The sequence below is a fragment of the Schistosoma haematobium genome, chromosome ZW (genome assembly GCF_000699445.3).
Source record: "Schistosoma haematobium chromosome ZW, whole genome shotgun sequence".
Lineage (NCBI taxonomy): Eukaryota > Metazoa > Platyhelminthes > Trematoda > Strigeidida > Schistosomatidae > Schistosoma > Schistosoma haematobium.
The window spans coordinates 19,041,843-19,063,077 of NC_067195.1; the positions used below are offsets into that span (position 1 = coordinate 19,041,843).

The 21,235-nt window shown below is 35.8% G+C and overlaps 1 protein-coding gene across 3 annotated transcripts in view; it reads left to right on the top strand.

Moving 5' to 3' along the window:
- UBE2O_1 (E2/E3 hybrid ubiquitin-protein ligase ube2o) overlaps window positions 1–21,235 on the top strand; it is a gene marked incomplete at its 5' end in the record, with an annotated part of 44,982 nt that overhangs the window by 8,856 nt on the left and 14,891 nt on the right. The window contains 10 exons of one of the 3 annotated variants that reach the window (XM_051210609.1): window positions 2,180–2,329; window positions 3,239–3,491; window positions 4,636–5,587; window positions 7,579–7,804; window positions 9,312–9,672; window positions 13,367–13,605; window positions 15,739–16,129; window positions 17,868–18,102; window positions 18,708–18,831; window positions 19,975–20,317. In XM_051210609.1, coding sequence (XP_051070616.1) covers window positions 2,180–2,329; window positions 3,239–3,491; window positions 4,636–5,587; window positions 7,579–7,804; window positions 9,312–9,396 — 1,666 coding nt within the window. In that variant the 3' untranslated portion in view covers window positions 9,397–9,672; window positions 13,367–13,605; window positions 15,739–16,129; ... (1 more) ...; window positions 18,708–18,831; window positions 19,975–20,317. Of the gene's footprint in view, window positions 1–2,179; window positions 2,330–3,238; window positions 3,492–4,635; window positions 5,588–7,578; window positions 7,805–9,311; window positions 9,673–12,413; window positions 13,606–15,738; window positions 16,130–17,867; window positions 18,103–18,707; window positions 18,832–19,974; window positions 20,318–21,235 lie in introns of those variants that run through there. The other 2 variants (XM_012936977.3, XM_051210610.1) reach the window with 2 other exon arrangements.

The window sequence follows — 21,235 nt, forward strand, 5'->3', positions numbered from 1 at the left end:
ACAAATGCTTAATTTATTTGTTTGTTTTCCGACTGGTGTTTAAGACTGTGGTTGATCAGTCACTTTTTTGGCACATGTATGCATCCTGTGGGAATTGCCTCGATATTGCCACGGTCACAGGCACTTTTAAGCAAAAAGTACCAAGTTGCAGTGCTAAAAGTCAATGGCAGGATTCGAACAACCAGTACGTACATTAAAATTATTTCCATTGAACAAGTCATTAGCTATTTGGACTCAGTAACTAAGTGAAAAATGCAATGGTGTTTGAACAGAACTGTACTGGATTCCGGTCCTGCAATGAGCATCAGCTGTGGAATGCAGGTATCTTCAATTGATGAGTCCCAAATAAGATTAAGCATGCGTCCTAGATTTCATTGCCACCCACCATCTATCTCTGCTCGAAAATGTTTGACATACTTTGGGGCTGCGAAGTTTAGATGATTGTTCGAAACGGAAACATAATAATAAGAAGAATAGGACACAAAGCGTTTAAATGAACATAGTTAATATAAACGTGGATTTATACATTGGAAAATAGTAATGAAGAGTAGAATAGGTGTTATGATTACCGGTAATTATATTCAAGATGAAAGATTAAGACGTTGTAAAATCGTTCTCTCTGTCCTTCTTATGTACTTGCTACTGTAGGTACATACTAAAAACGATCTTAGTAACCTATGGCTGAAAGTTAGTAAAGCCTTCACAAGTGCAATTACCAGGCATCATTTTGGTAGTGGACACGGAGTCATTATAACTAATGCACTTAAAATGATTAACAGACAAAAAACAACAATCTTACTCCATTTTGCAGAGGCAATTGCTATCAAGCAATTCCAACCTAATGTATGTATACAGAAGGAAAGTGTGATTAGCTTTTCTCTGCCATATTGACTGAGTACTTATTAAATAACCTTTATTAATTTTTCCAACCGTCTCCCCTTTTTTTCATCTTCTGATATTTTTTTCTTACATAATCTTATTGATATTCACATATTTGTTTTGTTTTTCGTTATGTTGAGTAATTACACAATCAGTCATTAATTTCATTACCCTTACATAACTTCTTTTATCTTGACTATGATTACCAGTAACTATAACACTTGTTATACTCTGCATTACTATTTTCCAACATATAAATCCATGTCTATATTAACTATGTTTATTTAAGCACTTTGTGTCCTATCCTTATTATTATTATGTTTTCGTCTCGAACAGTTACAAGTACAAATTATGAGCTATTCTTGAACCTGATTGAATAGACCTAAGACTTAATCCTTTGCCCTTGAAATTCAAGAGATCACAATTCACTTCAGTTTATCTTCAATGGACTAATTGAAGCTGTTCTGTAGTTATTGGTTTTCACTTGGTTAGTTGATTTTAACTTTCAACAAAGGCTGCTCTCATGTTTTGACCCAAAGTTCCTGCTAGATTTAAAATCTGTATCAGATCTTGTTTGTATAACCGTGTACACCGATTCCGAATGCCAGTTGAGATAGGAGTGGGTGGGAAAAAGCCGTGAATGGACAGACATCCACATAGTTACTAACTTTTACTTCAGATCATGTCTGTAGGTGTGTACATTTACAGGTAGGAATTTGTTCATTAATAGTGATCTACGGTCATAGGTGTTAGATGACATTGTGCAGAATTACTCTCATTGGTTCAGTTATGTTTCTTCTCTGTCTTCCTCTAAATATTGAGTTCAGTGTTCTCCCATACTTTCATACTTCAATCTCACTTGTTACATTTGTACTATACTCATTGTCTATATTTTTATAACAGCTGATAATATTTCTTCCCTTCTGCGTATCTTTTGCATTTCCACTCTTGTTTTCTGGATTTAGAATATCTCAACTACATGTACATTCATAATAGTTCAATGCTTAAAAGGTTCGGATTTCAGTTGCTATGTTGGCGCTTCATTACACCAACTTCAGCTTAGAAAACTTCAAAGTATCACTAGCCTTCACATTCAGAGTGTAATTCGTAACCAAATACACGAATTTACATCTTGTAAATGAGTCAATATCTAAATAAATAAAGGGTTGATGACTAACTGACTTACGCTTGTCTACTTTTTCAATAGCATGATTTATATCTGAGAAAAACATTCCGCGATAAATGACGTAGGAAATACCTTTGTAAACTTTCACTTATGAGTCTTTTTTCTTTGTAAAAGAAATTCACAATCAGACAAACCGCCTCCGCGTGTGATTCATGGATTGGATTTGGGAAATTTAAAATCAGTCATTTCAAACTCTTTTATTAACTGTCAAGTAGGTGATATTTGGTACTACGAACTACAGGAATCTGATAAAATTTATAACATGTAAGCGACAAATTTTTGATTTTGTACGATTTTATTTTAAATAATTACATAATGCTATATTATGAAAAAAAGTAGTAGTACAGAATGTAATAAATAATACGGAAATTCCCAGATCTGTCTGGAACTTACTCTAATAGCTACAAATAAACCACCGCTTGTAGACTAGAAAAGATCGTGAACTGACGTGGACGTTACTTTATTGGAATAAAAGGGGTTGCCGTGTGGAAAGCTTGACGAATCGGGTTACGATTTGTTAAGAAGTGATTGGTTTACAAATCCTATATCCTCCATTAGCTTACGTCACTTAATCGTGTTTATTTTGACTATAAATATATTATTTTAACAGAGAGGAAATATCTGCTATTAGCTGTTTTGTTTTTCGATGTCATTTCATTCACGTTGGAAGAGAAGTTTGGATAGTTCGGTATTGTGATTAGTTATCACTCGGTTACATTACCATATCATCTATCAATCTGGACTCTATTTATTCATATTAATAATCTCATTCACCGAATCATCATACTGTAATCCACAACAAATATGTTATTCTAAATCATTACTAGGGATTTCAACTGTTTATTCTCGATTAATACCTCTAATTTATATTATAACTTGGTAACCATGTCTATATCCGTGTACACAGCTTCCAGCTACGCTCTTCGGATGAGATCCTCTTATTTTTAAGGGTTCCATCGTACAAAATAGAAACCATAACAAGAGTGATAAAATATTATTTCGTTGTTGATTCAGTTCATTTTCTCTCGTTTTATATTTTAATTTGATATCGAAAGAATTTTTCTTATAAATGCTATAAATAAACCGTTGTGATATTCACCATCTTGTTTGTGTATACATAATCTGCCTGTTTTAACTGATTTTATGCACAATTTGAAAAACAATAATTTCAAGGAGTAATTTTACTCGACCTGAGCAATTGTTATATAAATGGTTCACGAACGATATTTCCGGTCTTGGAGCAGTGTTTTCACTTCCACTGAATGATGACAAACAGGTGACAGATCAAGGCAAATTCAATGGAAATTGTGTCATTAGTAAAAAAGAACTAGGAAAGTCAATTGTTGAATCCTCATCAGTTACTGGTCTGAAAAGTTCAGGATTATTAGCAGGAGAAAAAATGCCAAGCAGGACAACACCGTTTTGGGTAAGTTTTTCTAGGTTAGAATATGCTCACACCATTCAAAAAACATTCCATCCCCCACTTATATCAGTAATATATATTTTTCATTCACGTTCAGTGTGAGTACGATGTTGCAGAGGTGTTGGATGCTCTAAGCATTCGGCATCTAATTACTAGACTGGAAGTCTCATGCCACGTCACTCCATCTTTGTTGAATGAATATAGATTGAGAGAAAAAAGGAGTATATCAGCTTTCCATATGTCAAGTAATTATGTATTTATTTATAACGAAAGTTTTAGTATAGTAAGGGATGGTTATCGTACAATTAATAGGAAAATAAAGATTAATGGTGTTTGATAAAAGATGCAGGTCAGTTAAAAATACACCCGAAAAAGATTTTTAGTTAAGGGAGCTGTCCTTATTTTCGTGAAGAGCGTGATAGATATTTAAAACAGATGGGTTGTTGCCGACGGTGGAATCCAGGACGCGCGCTTCTTCCTCTTTGGAACTCGTCGAATTGATGTACTTGCGTCCCAATGTTGATATAGATATTGAGACTGGAACTCAGTACCTTTTGCTTCAAACGCCATATATATATATATATATATATATATATATATATATATATATATATATATATATATATCACTATTGATAAGGGTTTAAGCTATTGCGTTGTTGATATTAAGGACTGAAACTAGATATAGTAAATGTAATGTCGTATGTAAGGAGGAAACATCTAGGTAGATGAATATAAGGATAAAAAACCACATAGTGCTTGAAACATTTTCCTAAATCCTGGAAAGACTTCAAAAAGCTTTGGAACAGATCAGCAATAGAGCTAAATTCGTCTGAAACAAGATATAACACTAACATCGACATAATGAAAATTAAAAAAGATTTCTTTTTACCGTCAAAGAAAGACTTAGCTGAAGCCCTGCATATACGGGGACATTCTAAGAATCCATATAGACGAAATAGGTTACAGTTAACTAGGTCATAAAAACCATTGATCAGTAAATAAAAGTAATAACTTAAAATACACTATCGTTTATATGACCATCAATTATTTTCGAAAACCTACTGGTTAACTTATGACCTGTATGCTACTTTCTGTTAACTTTTCCTTCGTCAAGTCTTTCTTTTTTACATTCATCTTTCCTATAGGCACAGGTAAATCTATTTGCTTCGCAACGTCGTCGTAGACGAGTAACTGTGGATCCACGACATCGTATTCCTCGCACAGACATTTTTCATTGGGCTCACAGATTTCATAGATCAACACGATCTTTCACTTCATACATTGATATTAGTGCTGATGTCTCTAATCACGATGGTGATGCCAATGTTGATGAGAACGATACACTAGAACAAACAAAAGACCAGTCACAAATACAAGATCAAAACGATCAACAACATAAAAAAATCGATCATGTGAAAGAGAGTAATCACCAACTGATAACGTTAACTTGTAAACGTATTTCTTGTGATAATTCAAATCTGGTTAATAAACCAGTTTTGAATCCCGTGGAAAATACCACGAAAATTGATTTATCTTTGAAATCTACAATAGAAGCACGTGTAGTCTCAGGAGAAGCAGTACCATCATCACCACCGATCGCAGTAACTCTCACTTCTTGTACCACTAGTACCACTACTACTGCGGTGAAAGATCTCAATGACACTAATAGAAATGGAAATTCTATTCTGTCGCCAGTGTATATTATTTCGTCAGATGCTTCAGTAAACAAATCTACAACAAATACCACTTTACCATCAGATCAAATAAATACTGTTGATGGTGATGATCATAATCATGATAATAACACTCATGTCGAGGAAAAAAGAGAACGCTTCTGCAAAAAAACTAGGTTATCAAAACATTCAAGGCGTCTACGTGTTCTTCGTCGACAAGCGGAGTATATTCAAGAAAAACGCGCTATTCATTTAAGAGCTGGCGATTGGGTACCTGTACGAATATATGCAACTAATTCACTGTATGATATAAAATGGATTGATGGATCTGTATCGAAAGGTGTTGCCTCTGATAAGATAATATCGTTTGGTGGACACATAGAGCATTATTTATTTCCTGGATTTTTAGTTTCTTTGAAAAGTGGTGAGAATAATTTGGGTTTTCTCAATTTGTATGTGTTATAGATTACACTAATGTTGTGTTACGTATATACAAGATATTTTTTGTATCGTCAGTATTCAGTTATTAGTTGTTGGCTAGTAAACACTACAATTTTAAAGCCGAGGGGTTCAAAGTTATCTTATGAAATACCAGTTGAATGGTTTGAAGTTTTCGATTAGACTTTAAAGGATATGTTTGAAGAACCCACCTGTGGTATCACCTTCGTTTTGGTAACTGGTGTTTATTGCTTTTAATCGTACAATATTTTCTATATTTTTCAATAGTCTATTACTTAAACCATTGAGGATGATTCTTATACAATAAATACTCGTAATAATTTTGACTCGTAATTTAGCGTATCAGAAGCTCGGATACTGATATGTTTTCTATATGATGGGACAAGAATTAAACCTGATAATTTGGCATCCATTCCCTTGAAGAATGAATAACCTATACTTCCCATATACTACAATCGTTTATTTGTTCAATGACTTATGGTCACATTTATCCTTGGGTTAAATATTTTGTATATAGCCATGTTATTTTGTTAGATGAAAGATACCTATTCCTCTGACTAGTGATCCTGTCATTGACCTCAGTTCATTCAAGGGTTTGGGTCAGTAGTTATATCTTGTGAGCAGCCATCTATCGGCCACATCGTATCATTGCATTTCATCTGTCGATCAACATTCTGTTTATTTACTTTAATAATCCAAGGCTTGTTCATCAAATCATGAGATTATACCTTAATCAGTTTTACCTTTATTTTGCAACCCTTCTACTACTTCAGTCATCATTATATGCAGGTGTTTGAGGTAACTATAAGTACGTCACTCAAGCCTTTACTACAGTATTTTCTCTGACGAACCTAATAATCGAATTCTGTGTATTTTTTAAACAGTAAAACAGGCTGAAATGTCCTAAAGTAACTTCTGCTTGGGATTCAGAATCCATTACATATTAAAAACGGAATTCAATAAGGGGATCTCTTGTCTGCGAATTTATTATGAAGCCGTATATGTCTGAAATTATAAGGGTAAATTTATTGAAAAGAGATCCCTTAGTTGAATTCGGTTTCCCTATTTTCTTACCTGGAATTATAAATCATCAGATACTGTTTGGGGTATCATTCAATAAAAAATTGGTTTAGGATAGGAAGTGAAAAATACATCATAAATGAAACATGGTTATCTATTAGCTAATTACCTTTGAGTCAACTCCGTCTGAATCCCTTTTATAGTCGATCTCGAACAAAGGAAAAGGTTTGGGCATGGGATTAGGGACCACATCTCGTTGAAAAGAACCTTATTATTATTGAGATAACTCAATATAACCGTTTAAACTCTGTTCTGGGATTTGAATGGTCTTCACTTAGAAGAACTATGTTGCCCTATGATAAAAGCTGAGATTCTTAGGAAATCAAGGGGTCGATGCGCCTTTTGACAACCAAAGCAACAATTAAGATGGGTATATAGAATTTTCAATGCAAACGTCAGAAAAAGTTCTATTGTACGTAGCTGACATTTGGTAAATTACCACAACCATCATCAAAGAAGTATATGTATTTATAAACAGTTATCTGTGACAGACACTCCACATCCTTTGACCAAACTCTAGGCACTCGGGAACAACTGGGAAGAAGAACCCTGGAAAGAGTAGGTTGCAGATCCCTGGTCGACGGTCTATCCCCTACAAGGGTTAACGGGCGTAAGTTTGTTTGAGCCTAAGTGTTGTACACATTTCTCAACATTGAAATCTATACATTGTTACTGTTTCAGTTACTCAGAGGACAAATTCTATTGCGGACCCATCAATTTTTGATTCACCTGTCTTGTTAATTTGAAATATCAAGTGTTTCATTAGTTGTAAGGGGTGTTTCTAATCGTACATTTGTCTTTTTTATTGTCGTTATTTTCACAGGATCTGCCCACACCTGTCTAACGTTTTGTTTATTTTCTGTATATTTTTTCAAGATAAAAATTGCCGTTCACAGCCTATCCCACCGAATTCAGTTGTGAATGACCCCTCCTCAATAGCAGTTACCGAAACGATTGAGAAACTAAATACTGTTCCATCCTCTACAATCGAATTGTCTTGTGATCACCCTAGAGATCTTGGAGTAGCCCTTGCTTATAATACGAATGATCGAACTTGTCTTGTTCAGTGGTTCAAAACTGGAAACTCTGAAACTGGTTCCTTGTAAGTGTGTAAAAGTAATATTAGTAAAAATAATTAACCTATGCAAAAAAGGTGAATTAGTGATTCTAAATCTTCAGAATATATTGAATGTTGCTAACGTTGGAATCCAGGACGCGCGTTTCTTTTTGATGTACTTGCATCCTAATGTTGATGTAGGTACTGAGACTGGATCCTAGTACTTTTTGCTTCAAACACCAACTCTTTATCCACTAAGCTACTGAGTCCTGATAACCACTCACTTGTACAACGAATATGAGATTTAATTCAATTTTTTAATGGTTCGGATTATCCCGCTGTTGATATTTCGACTGAAATGTGATCAGTCTTGACTGATACAAGTGAGTGGCTATCTGTCCTCATTATCTATGTGAATAACCCGGTGGTGTTTGAAGCAAATGGTGCTAAGTTTGAGTCCAAGAGTGAACATTAACTCTGCAACGCGGGTACATTCAGCTGTTTAGTCGCAAATAGGGTGAATCGCACGTCCTGGATTTAACCGCCAACCACCATCCATTTATATTTAAAAATGCTATTGGCATTATCATGGGGATCCTCACAGGATGCACATATGTCAACCAAGGCTGGTAGAATTACAGTCAAAAATATTAACAATCGAATAATCCAAAATCATTTTAAATCGAATATATGGATCTTTATTTGATGTTTGTTTCTCTCATTCACATCCATTTAAAGGTGTTAATTCGCGTTGTATTTTAAAGTCATAATTTACTTCCTGATTATTAGTGTGTCATGATTTGAAACTTCCTATATCTCCCTGCTTGATCGATCTCTTGATAATAAAGTCCGCTAGTCAGCTGATCTCTGTATACCTATCAGACTAAAGATGTACTCGACCAGTAACCTAGTGTTCATGAACAGTGGCTGGACAATCCTAATTCCAATTGATACACGAGTCCTTATCCCCAATAGGTAATCAAGAATCGAAGATGGTAAGCAGATCCACCTTCTGTTATTGTATTTTCCTTATTGTCATCATAACTTAAATATACACGAGCTTACATATATCAATTACATAACCAAAACGCACCACAAATAAGAAATCTCAATCTGTACATGACTAGGACATATATAATGCAAAACCAAGTAATTGGTACGTAATCAAGCAACGGTAGAGCATATAGCATCAGTTACTTCACGAAATGAAATCTTACCGTCAAAAGTGATATAAAATGACCATGACCTTAGGTATTTGGTAACAACACAATGTGTAATGATCCTCTGTAAAATAGTTTTAGAATTTCCATCTCTCAGTTATTCATCCCGATTGAAGATAGTAGCAAACTGTTTACTATGTTTGTTGTACCATATTGAGTAAATATTTGGATATGGTTAATTCTTGCATGAATTGCATGACTATCTATCAGCTAAGTGGGGTTTTTGTTGAACTGTGAAATTGAAAATAGTAAAATGTTTTTTGATAGTTAATTGACTAATGTGTATGATTAATTTGATTGTTCTCTATCGTATTTTATCCTTCCAATGGAAGATGGTGCCCTTTTAAAAGCCCAATTAATTTCAACTCCACTACTATTCCCATTTCTATAATTAACTTTCCATTGCTGACTATCTAAATACGAATTTATGTGACTACATTGAATTAAAGGCCAATGATTCCTCTTGGTTCTCCGGAAGAAATTGGTGTCTATGAAATTTCTGGATCTGGAGAATATCAAATGAATTATGGTGACATCGTTCTTATCAAATCTGCCAGTGAAACTGATTATTCAATTTATCCTGCTGGTGTTTTAGAAGATATTATTCCGGAATCAGGTAAACTAGTAATTCGTTGGATTGATGGAACTTCAAGTGAAGTTTATCGTACCGATTGTTTACAAGCAATTGAAGCTGTAAGTTAGTTCGATTTCGTTTTTGGAAAGCTAATTTCATACTGCACACAGTATAGTTAGTCATTCTTATTCTATGCATTGTAAGGCTTAAGTAAACGTTGTGAATTCGAGGTTGTTAGAATCTTCACCAGATTATAAAGTATATTTCTCTCCAAATAATGTCATGGAAAGTTATGCCGACTTTTATGTGTTGCCCAGTAATAATGGAAAAGTAACCATAAGGTAGAAATTCGTTGATAAACAACTCTAGAACCTGAAGTATTTTAGTATGATGCACATATTATTACACATAGCCAACTCTGAGTGTTTTTATCAGATAAACCTTAAATGTCGTATGGTCGTTTGGAAAACAAGTACACATGGAACTTGCTACCGTACGACTCTATTTAAATCATATATTTGTCAAAATCTTGAAAAAAAAACAATCGCCTACTAGTTGTAACATTCAGCTGTTATTTAGGTGCGACCGTACCTTCACCTACTTCGGTTTTTGAGATGCTTCATTATATTAAACATTGTCATCTATTTATTTATTTATTTGAATACATAAATATTGGTACAAGAGAGCGCCAATATATATGCGCCACACAAAGCAATGAGAATTCGAAGAAAAAGGAAAAAAAGGTAAGGAGCGTAAAAAAAGAGAACAATAACGAAGAGATTGGTGTAAGGTAATGTAGTAATAATAATAGTAACAATGAGGGAACGGAAAGGTACAATCAGAAGAAATCTTTCAGGTAAGGGAGACACAACCACTTTTTATGAAGTAAGTAAAAGAAGGTTACAACAGGATCGCCACTGGCTTCTATGCTGAGCTATATCTGATAACGTCTCTAGCCACTGTGTATTACCATCTCTCGGACTCCATCAGGGGGTCATGAAGGACCAACAGAAGCCAGTCCTTTGCAGCTTTCTTTCATGCCACGACACCATGTCATTCACTGACGACCTCTCTGCTTTTTCCAACCAGTCCCAGAGTCGGCAAATAACGCACGACGTGGAATTCTCTGGGACGGCATTCGTAGAACATGTCCAAGCCACCGAAGTCGATGTTTCAAGATAGTGACACCAATTGAATTATCGTCTCTGTACCCGAACACACGATGCCGAACCTCTGTATTACTGACATGGTGTTGCCACTGGATGTCAGCAATCCTTTGGAGACAACGATGATCGAACACAGAGAGTCGTCTAACTCGGAGAGGCCAGGTTTCACAAGCATAGAGCAAAACTGCTCTCATTGATGCGTTGTAGATCCGACCTTTAACAGCTAGACTGACATCACGAAGGCGCCAAAGATGGCCCAGATTGGCATAAGCCGCTCTGGCTTTCACTATACGTGCATTGATCTCATCAGTCAGGCCACCACCAGCACTTATGCAGCTACCTAGATACACGAACTTCTCGACTACTATCTGCTCACCATCCAGGGTGAGTACAGGATTAGAATCCTGCCAGCCTTGTCGAAGTACTTCGCACTTTGAAGGTGCAAAGCACATACCATACCTACGGACACTGATTGCCAACTGATTAAGTGCGGATTGCATGGCTTTGGCATTATCGCACAGTAAGACAATAGCATCCGCATACTCAAGGTTGAGAAGTCTTTCTCCAGGCAACAGATCCACACCACCATTACTTACATCCATCAGAGCTGTTTCCAGAATGTCATCGATGGCAAAGTTGAAGAGGAATGGTGAGATTGGGCAACCCTGCCTAACCCCAGTGCTCGAATGGAACAATGGAGAAAGGTGGTTGTATGCCCTCATTCTGCCTGAGGTGTTTGTATATAGGGCCTTTAAGATGCTAATGAACTTCTCAGGCACAACCTTCTTCAATATACAATCCCAGAGAACAGTCCTATCCAACGAATCGAAGGCAGCCCTGATGTCAAGAAACACTACGATTGTTGGCCTGTGATAAATATGACGGTGTTCTAACATTTGGAGGAGGGTGAAGATATGATCAATACATACTCGACCAGAACGAAACCTAGCCTGCTCCTCGCGAGTCAATCTTTCTCGGGTTTTGAACAACCTACGAAGTATGACGGAAGCCAATAGCTTGGACGCAATCGGAAGTAGACTTATTCCCCGATAGTTGTTACAGGAACGACGTGAACCCAGACGAAGATGCCACAGGGTCCCCGGATAAGCGCACGTAAAACAAGCTTTTTGAAGTGACAGATGGAGAGCGAATTTGTAGTACTTCACCAGAGTCTTGAATACGGGTCTCGGATAGACAGCAGACATCGATATTAAGACTTTCCAAAGACATAGCCAGCCCTATCTGTTGACCAACCTGCATAAGTGTGCGAACGTTGAAGGTAACCAGTTTGAATGGTGCAAGTGGTTTTAGAAAAACTGCTTCAGTACTCATATTCAGTAGTAACATACAATTTTCAACCGGACAGTGACTCGAGAACGTTTAGATAGAGTCGAATTTCCACCAAAGACGAGCCGCTGTATAAGTATAAAAGAGGGTGAATAATGTGGTAAATAATAATAATAATAATAATAATAATAATAATAATAATAATAATAATAATAATAATAATAATAATAATAATAATAATAATAATAATAATTTGAATCATTTGATCGTTAGTTGAGGCAAGTAAACTAGTTTCCATAATTATAGGCAGTTCATCATATTTGTGTGTGGGCTGTGATACTGCCCGGGTGCCCAGACCGAAGCAGGTGGTTATCTTAGAGGGCCACACCCCGAGCCTTTGATCTAAAGGTCTAACCCACAAGGCAGTGAAGCATCGTAAGGAGATGCAGTCCCATGGAAGCCGGTGACCAACAACTGGTTCATACACCATTTGTTCCTTCAGGATACTGGAGCCCATGTGCACCATTGGTTTGGGATCCGGTTAAAGCGCCGGAAATTCGCTTTTCACCCTTTCATTTTCGTAAACACCACGAAGGGACGAGAAGGCAATGAGTAGGACTTCCCTGACAGAGGCTGTATACGCGTGGCCATATGAGAGTATTTCGAGAGGGAGAGTGGACTCTCCCCACTCTCGGCCGTACCAGGGCATTTTTCATACAAAATGTTTGAATCAGAACTGAGTACATAAATCCTTGGTTGATTAACAAATTACATTATTATTCTTAAAAATTATCATATACATGAATATTTTATGGTAAGTGACATCTCACTACTCGGTCAGTTATAAAACACAGTCACTAAGTATAAAGTGATATTAGTCTAATATTGATCGGTCAATGGTTTCAATTAAGTCATATATGTTTTATTCAAAGGATTAATGGTACTACACCACCTGCTTATCCGAATCAAAGCGACTAAAGTAATGTTCCGATTTCTAACTTGTATACTGAAAGTGTGAAATTGTTCCACATCACTAAATAACTCAGTCGCTTTTACTGTTTTCATCTTTGTAACGACGAATAAACACATATTCCAGCCACCTCAATTGTTGAAGATTCAACACCTCATCAACAGACTTTCTGTCTTTACCTAGTATTGTATGTTTAGGGTTGACAACGCTCACTGATACTCGTCAACCCCATTCAAAGTTGTAGAAGATCTGTCAGTTCACCATTTAAGATTTACTCTTAGCAGCCTAATATATAGGATTTCAACAATATCATCATCTTGAGCTACAAATTTTTGCTATTTCAAACTCATTGTTTTCAATGTGTTATTTTCTCAAATGTTTTATTATTAGGATGATGATTCTACAGATTATGAAGATTCCTTCGACTCAGAATTCAGCGATTCAGATGATGAAAAAACCGAAAAGTGGGAATTGTATTCAACTTCTTCGGAATCTTCGTCTTGTTCAAGCTTTTATTCTACATCTGGTTCCTGCTCTTCGTCTTCTTCATCTAACGCATCTGATAGTAAAGATGATATTGACAGTGCGTGTTTACAAGTTACGCAACCAACATATGAAGATGATTTACGGTAAAAAAAATAATTCATGCACTAATTCATTCTTTTCCTTACTTATGAAATTATCACCTAAAATATAAAAGTGATGATACATTTTCACCGTTTTACAGTAACATAATTATTTTTTTAAGCAGCGATTAACATTAATCAACTCATTTCCGGTCTGTCTAATATATTTTTCAACCATTGACTCCGTGTATTAAGGAAATGGTATGTTCACTGAAAATTAGACTATATGCTATTGTAAAGCGTATTTTTGGAAATTGTCATTCAATATTTGTTAACCGCATGAGCCTTAAAGCTATCCTTCTTAGTGTCTGATTTTCAAAGACGCCTCAAACTTAAAAAAACACCTACAAATTTCTGTTGTGTTGGAGAAGCCCGATTATTTAAATAAGGTTTGTAATTGTTAAATGAGTGGATGGATTGTTGATCGGCAGATGAAATGCAATGATACGATGTGGCCGATAGATGGCTGCTCACAAGATATAACTACTGACCCAAACCCTTGAATGAACTGAGGTCAATGACAGGATCACTAGTCAGAGGAATAGGTATCTTTCATCTAACAAAATAACATGGCTATATACAAAATATTTAACCCAAGGATAAATGTGACCATAAGTCATTGAACAAATAAACGATTGTAGTATATGGGAAGTATAGGTCCTTCATTCTTCGATGAAGTTGAATAATTATTGTCCATCATTTCAATTGCACGCTTTCGTCTTCAATCCGTTTCGCAGTAAACTCGATTTTTGGTTAAAAAAAATCATTTGGTATAGTTTGAACTCGTCATATTGCATTCTGTTTCGAATATCTCCTTGGTAGTATCATATCGATCGTCGTTTTTACAATTTATTGTGTTAGTCATATGATTCCCCAATTCCAAATGTCATTATTAATCTTTATTAGATTTTTAAAAGTTTCTAATAGTTCAATAATAAACATGCGTTTCGTCTTATTTAGAACTCATCAACTACATGTGCCTGTATCCCAATGTCGATGTTCGCGTCGAAACTTCCGTATTAATTATACTTGAGTTACTTATACCCTACTATTTACTACATTAAGATATCCTCTACGTACATGCAATTCGAAGTGATTGCAAGCACACTGCCTCCAGGGAGGATCGAACTCCCGACCTCTGGTTTACTAGACCAGTGCTCTATCCACTGAGCTATGGCCCCCAAATGCCCTGGTACGGCCGAGAGTGGGGACAGTCCGCTTTCCATCTCGAAATGCTCTCACATGGCCACGCGTATATAGCCTCTGCCAGGGAAGTCCTACTCACTGCCTCCTCGTGGCGGGGGTGTTGTTTACGAAATTGAGAGGACGAAAAGCGAATGTCCAGCGCTTTAACGCGGTTGGTGGATATGGAAGGTCTATCTAGGGAAATTGGAAAACCCTGATTCCAAACCAGTGGTGCACATGGGCTGGTTCCAGTATTCTGAAGGAACAAATGGCGTATGAACCAATCGTTGGTTACCGGCTACCATGAGAATGCATTTCCTGACATTGCTCCACTGCCTTGTGGATCAGACCTTCAGGTCGAAGGCTCCGGGTGTTGCCCCCTTAAGAAAAGCACCTATTTCGGTTTGGGCACCCGGGCAGTATCACAGTCCTCACACAAATCAAATGAGATCTATGTGGCACATATGTATTTGGTGCCTCCTTGTACCAATGTCTATGTGTTAAAATAAATAAACGTATATACAACACACCTGAGAAATCATGATTTATGTTTAATTAAACTATTTGCCTCAGTGCTCCATTATACTCTGATACAATGTGATTATAACTCAGTAAATCCATTTCTCCCAATTATATAATGGTGATACATTCCCGGTATTTCTTTAGCATGTATAATTACATCACTATCCGATTCATATGGATCTGATCATTTTAACCTCATTTTGTATTGTTTTGTCCTTTGCCAAGTCCCCGCCTCGTCACTGAGTTCCATTTATTTTGAATCTGTACAGAGTTCAACTATCAACTTTTCCAACCATTGACTATTTATCGTACCTATTTGTTTTTAAACTTGTAAAATGGGTTATTTAAATGTTTTTACCCTTATCGTCAGTTGATTTATCGATTTTTTAGTAGATTATAATTTATATCTGATTTTCTTTTAACTCATAGACCTGTTGGAATTAAACTTTCACTTGCCAGTCAACACGTTAAATCTGCGCACAGACTATTTTCTGATCGAGTTACATTTGTTTTGTGGTTAATGCGGTGTTTTGTTACAATTTCTGGCATTGCAGATGATATCCTTGAACAGGTTTACTCAGCACTTCGTAATGCAGCTCTAATCGATCCTACGGAAATAAATACTGTTAGTTCTACTTCATTGAATACATCTCATACTGAAGATTCGACTAGTGATACATCTTTATTAACTAAGAGAGAAAACGTATGGAGTGACGCTGATGAAGTAGAAGCTATATCGTGTGTAGAAATGCTCACTACTGGACGGTCATTACTCTACGAAGCATCCCGGTTGATTAAGGATTACAGAATCAGGAAAATGGTTAGTATAATTATATATTACAAATTATGGAATATGCCTAATTTACTGGTATGCATTCATGTTAGTATTTCTCGAATCAGTTTCGATGTGCGGTATAAAAGTAATGAGCTTTTCCAAATTATGGCACAAAGCTGGTCAACTTTTTGTGAGGTATTCTCAAAACATTTGATCTAAGGCAAGAGAGAAAGTGAATGGATCTGCACCATTTCGATTCATTCTGAGCTGTCACCAAAACTCCTTAGCCATTGGTTACAGTAATCACGCAGACCTAAATCAGGCACTTTACATCTATTAATATGACTGTCCAATTACCAGTAACTTCAAAGATTGGTGTTATATGTTGGTTTTTCCAACCCTAACATTCTTCAAACCTGCTTGTGCACCAGCAAATATTACACATCATGGTATTTATTTATTCACATAAATACTAGTATAAATGAACACCTAAATAAACACGCGCCTCACAAACAACTGAATGAAATTGTTAAGATATAAAGGGAGGAGGGTTAACAACCAAAAATAATTAAACGAATGGTAATAAGTGAACAAGATCAGTATATAATGGCTCTTCGGTCCTTACACAAACTTTGGATAATTTTCTTACGCGAAGATCTACGTTTATTGCCGAACTCGCGGTTGGCCAGAGAAGACTGATATATCTTGACTAACTGTGAGAAACCTGGGCTTATAAACATGACCTTTTGCGAAGTAGCAAGCGACTTTACTCGACATTTTCATGGGACCATGCAAATTCAGCCAGTGCTTGTCCATAATTTTGGGTGGGTTGTTAGCTAGGTCTGAACCTAGCTCGATTTAAAGTTTGGTTCCAAACGCTGTTGCATCCAATGCGCTTAAATTAATCCTTTTAGGAAGACCAGTTTGCTGACTAATGAAATGTAAAATAAGGTTAGTGTGAACGAGGGCATGATCAGAGTTCAGACACGTACTTTGATAGTCTTGTACACAACCACGCCAGCGGTAGCTGATCTCATTGTGATCAATCTAAGTCCACAGTGAGATGGAGATCGAGAGTGTCATGTAGCAGATCGATGATGAGTGTGTTAATAATTAGTGATAGCCAGAAACTGGTTGTAATCTGTGTGAGTTGTGGGAGACAGTCGTTATTTAACCTGCGACTAGCAAGTCCTTAATGACCACCTAGACGCCCAATCTGCGCATCCGAATTTCCGGCTGGCACTAAAATATTTGCGAAACGTGCTTTCTTGAGAAGATTTCCCAATTTTTGATAAAACTCATCCTTGATTGCATCGGGGTTGCATTCTGTTTAGGGAATGGGCAAATATAACGAATAGATATCGTTTTCCAAACCGATGTTTTCTGACTTTGATGGAGCTTTGTAATCAAATTGGACATAAGCTACTGTTAATGGGGATTCAATTGATCAGTGCTATCTCAGCTCTAGCTCTTAGTACGATATTAAAGCCGGCCAAATCGGACGAAGATGCCATAGTGTCTTCGGATTAACGCTCGCGAAATAACCTTTTATGATTGACAGATGATGAGCGAATCTGTTTTACCTTATTTGTATTAGAAATCGGTCTCGAATTTACTGCAGACGTCTATATTAACTCTAACAAAGACAGATTTTATATTCACAATATTTCGTTAAGTAATACCGTAATACCTTTTTTGAAAACCCGTCCATCTGGTATTTCTGCGAAACTTTAAATATACGAAGTCCTTTAAGTAATATCGTTTTTCTTAATTTCCGTTCTAGTGGCACTTGTGTGATTTTCGTTCCAATTTATTCGAAAAACATATTGGCGCTATTCTACGTTTATTTGAATCTTTTCCATTATCCACACATGAGCAAGCGAAATTGTCCGATCCAGTCAATTTCGTTTCATTAAACGAAGATGTTTATGGTTTAAACAAGCCATCGGACATAGAATACGCAACAAAAAGTATCCCTGACGAGGAGACTTATGTGTCTGGCCAACAAAATCCTTCAAGTTAGTGTTACTCCAATATGTTGTCTCTTATTTTTACTGTTTTCTCATTCTAGACCTTTTAATAACGTATGTTGTAATCTACAGTTCAGTGCAAATACTACGTACCTCGTTAAATATTGAGTATGGGAATTAGATAGACTAATAGAAGATATTTGCGTAGGAAGTTGCATTCCCGAAGGTTTAATAACAGTGCTCACAGTTTATAGTTATTCTAGGATGGTTGAACTTCCTCTAAAATTCATTTGAGCTCTGATCGTCATTAATAGTGGAATATAAGAAACGCGTTTCATCCTAATTAGGACTCATTATCTGTATGTACTTGCATCGTAGTTTTGATTTCCACACAGAAGCTCAAACCCAGTACTTTTCGTTTCAAACCTCAAAACATTATTCACTGAGTGTAATTTACTTGGATAGAGTCTCAATATGAATGTTATTACTGGAATGTAGGTACATCTGGTTGACTAATCCCAAATATGACGAAATGTGCGTCTTATCCACAATACATCTGTTACATAAAACTTCTTTTAAGATTGTCCACCTGATAGTTTCTCTTGTGATGAGGTAAATTTAAAATTACCCACATCTGTTTCGTTTTTTTTCAGATAATTGCACACCCAGTGCTATTGAAGTACTAAATAGAAATGAAACAATTCATTTCTTGCTACGTTCCAACAGAAGAGGATTGAAAATTGAAGGCCTACGGAGTAATTATACCATAGCGATAAGGTCAGTAATACCTCTCATATTTTTTCAACTTAGCATACGATATGTGTATATCTGTATCAGTGTAGGATTTATTTCTATTTTGAATTTGTCTACACGTCAGTACAGTACTATTGCACTAGTTTATTTAAATTTATAAAATATTAGTTAATGGTAACTAAAAATTGAAATACGGTAAACTGCTTTTCATGATTAACTGCTACATCCCACAAAGTGACTTTCTATGAATGATTTCCTCATGAATCACAGAGATAATATATGCTATGTTCTCCGACCCGATTCAGTTTGTGTGGGAATTTAAACAAACCTACATATATATCAGGTTCTACTTTGCTCATGACTGACCAACAGTCAATCCACGCTTTTTAATGCATTTCTAACTACCAATGCAGAGTAAGATGACTTGTAATGTACAGGAAGTTTTAATGCCGTATCTGAATGACTGTATGCATATAAGTCATCCATACAGGGATATATGCGTTGTGGTTTTGGGTAAATGAAATATATACTAATCGTTCACCTGCTTACGTAATACATTCGTTACATACTAAATTATCTTGAAACATGATTATCGGTCCTTATTTAGCTGGTTTATCCCCCCATTTTGATAATTAATTCTTTTTTAGTTTCAGCACCATGAGTCTGAGTGGCTGGTGATTTACCGTAGATTTTCTTAAAGACTAACTACCGCATCCGATATTTGGGTCCCCTCAATCTGAATTATATGTATTCACAATACCGTTCAAATTAAATATAAATAGTACTTGAGATGGCAAAGTCTCTCTGCCCCATATTTGGTTTACATGTCGGAATATTCACTTTCCTTGCACATTTACTTCGTAAATGACAACATAGAACCGTCTTGTAATGATACCTGATAGTCAAACAGTATCCATTTGTAAAATGTTTCTTCTATCACAACCTGGTAACTCTACAGAATATCGATATGTTATCTCAGACCTTCGGTTACTAGTAATGTTTTATTATTTGTGGATATATGGGGTCATTTATTGTTACTAATTACTACTCACTTCAGTTAAATTAGGACAAACACAAATCCGTATCCTATTTCTAAATTTTTTGTGTGTTTCATTCTGTCATCCAGTGAATATTATTAAATTGTTATCTATTTAATTACAAATTTAGTACTGAGGTAATTATAAAATTGGCCAAATTTCTACATAATCTGCAAAAAGATATTCTAGAGCAATTGACTGATTTAAATAATGGAATTATGGCATGGCTTCATGAATGCGCTGCACAATGTATCCAAAAATCAGATTTGAATGATCTTCTAGTGATAACAAGTAATACTGATATTGCTGATGATCATCGACCTACAATAGATAAATCTGACTCTGATAAATGTACCATTGAACCTGAGTTTATTAACAATCACTATGCCAATAACCTAGAAGAAAATATGAAGTTAACATGCAAATTGAAGGCGATTTCTTCCTCGGATGTTACAACCTTACCCAGTGAAGCAGTAAGTCACCCTTTTTTGCAAATTAAGCTATTATCTCTAAAAGCCAGATGCATTACGCTACCATCGAAAATCCTCATATATAATTTGAATTTTGCGTTCCTTAGAATTAAGTTGTTTTTCATGATTTGCATAACTTACCACTGCAAACTAGAAAACATCAATCAGTTGTTTCGTTCTCCGACCCCATCTGCGACTGATCTCAGGTCCTTAAGGCCTCGTGACTGGAGGTTTGTTTTCAGACCACTGAGCCGGAGTCCGATGGTTTACAATTCTCAATTCACTACATTGTTTACATGTCTTCCATTTTTGAAATATATATATATATATATATATATATATATATATATATATATATATATATATATATATATATATAATTATTTGTGTGTTACCCAATATACTTTCTTGTCCACTCTTGTGTACTCGCTCAAGTAGTCAGTTGAAGTGTTAGCGCGTGGCACGTTGTGTATCATTATCAGATTTCGGACGTCGATCATTATAACACCATCTCTAAGGTGGTTTGCTCTCTATCTCAGTAGGTTATAGCTAGTGTCTATCACAGATAACTGTTTATAAATACCTATACTTTTTTGATGATGGTTGTGGTAATTTACCAAATGTCAGCTACGTACAATAGAACTGTTTTGACGTTTACATTGAAAATCTTGACTTTACTGTTGACTGATTGTTTTTTTGAGTCCAAAATATTCCTCCATTGCCAATCTGTAAATTCTCATATGCACCAGATTCCCTTTGTTAATCACTGATGTTTATCACTGAATATGTTTTTCATTTTTGTCCTGAAATATTTTCCTTGGTTTAATTTCCGTTTGATTTTCAGAGCAATGTTTTCTCAATGTGTTCTACTGGATTTTGAGCTTAGATTTTGTTATACCTTATAATATCAGATTGTTTGTG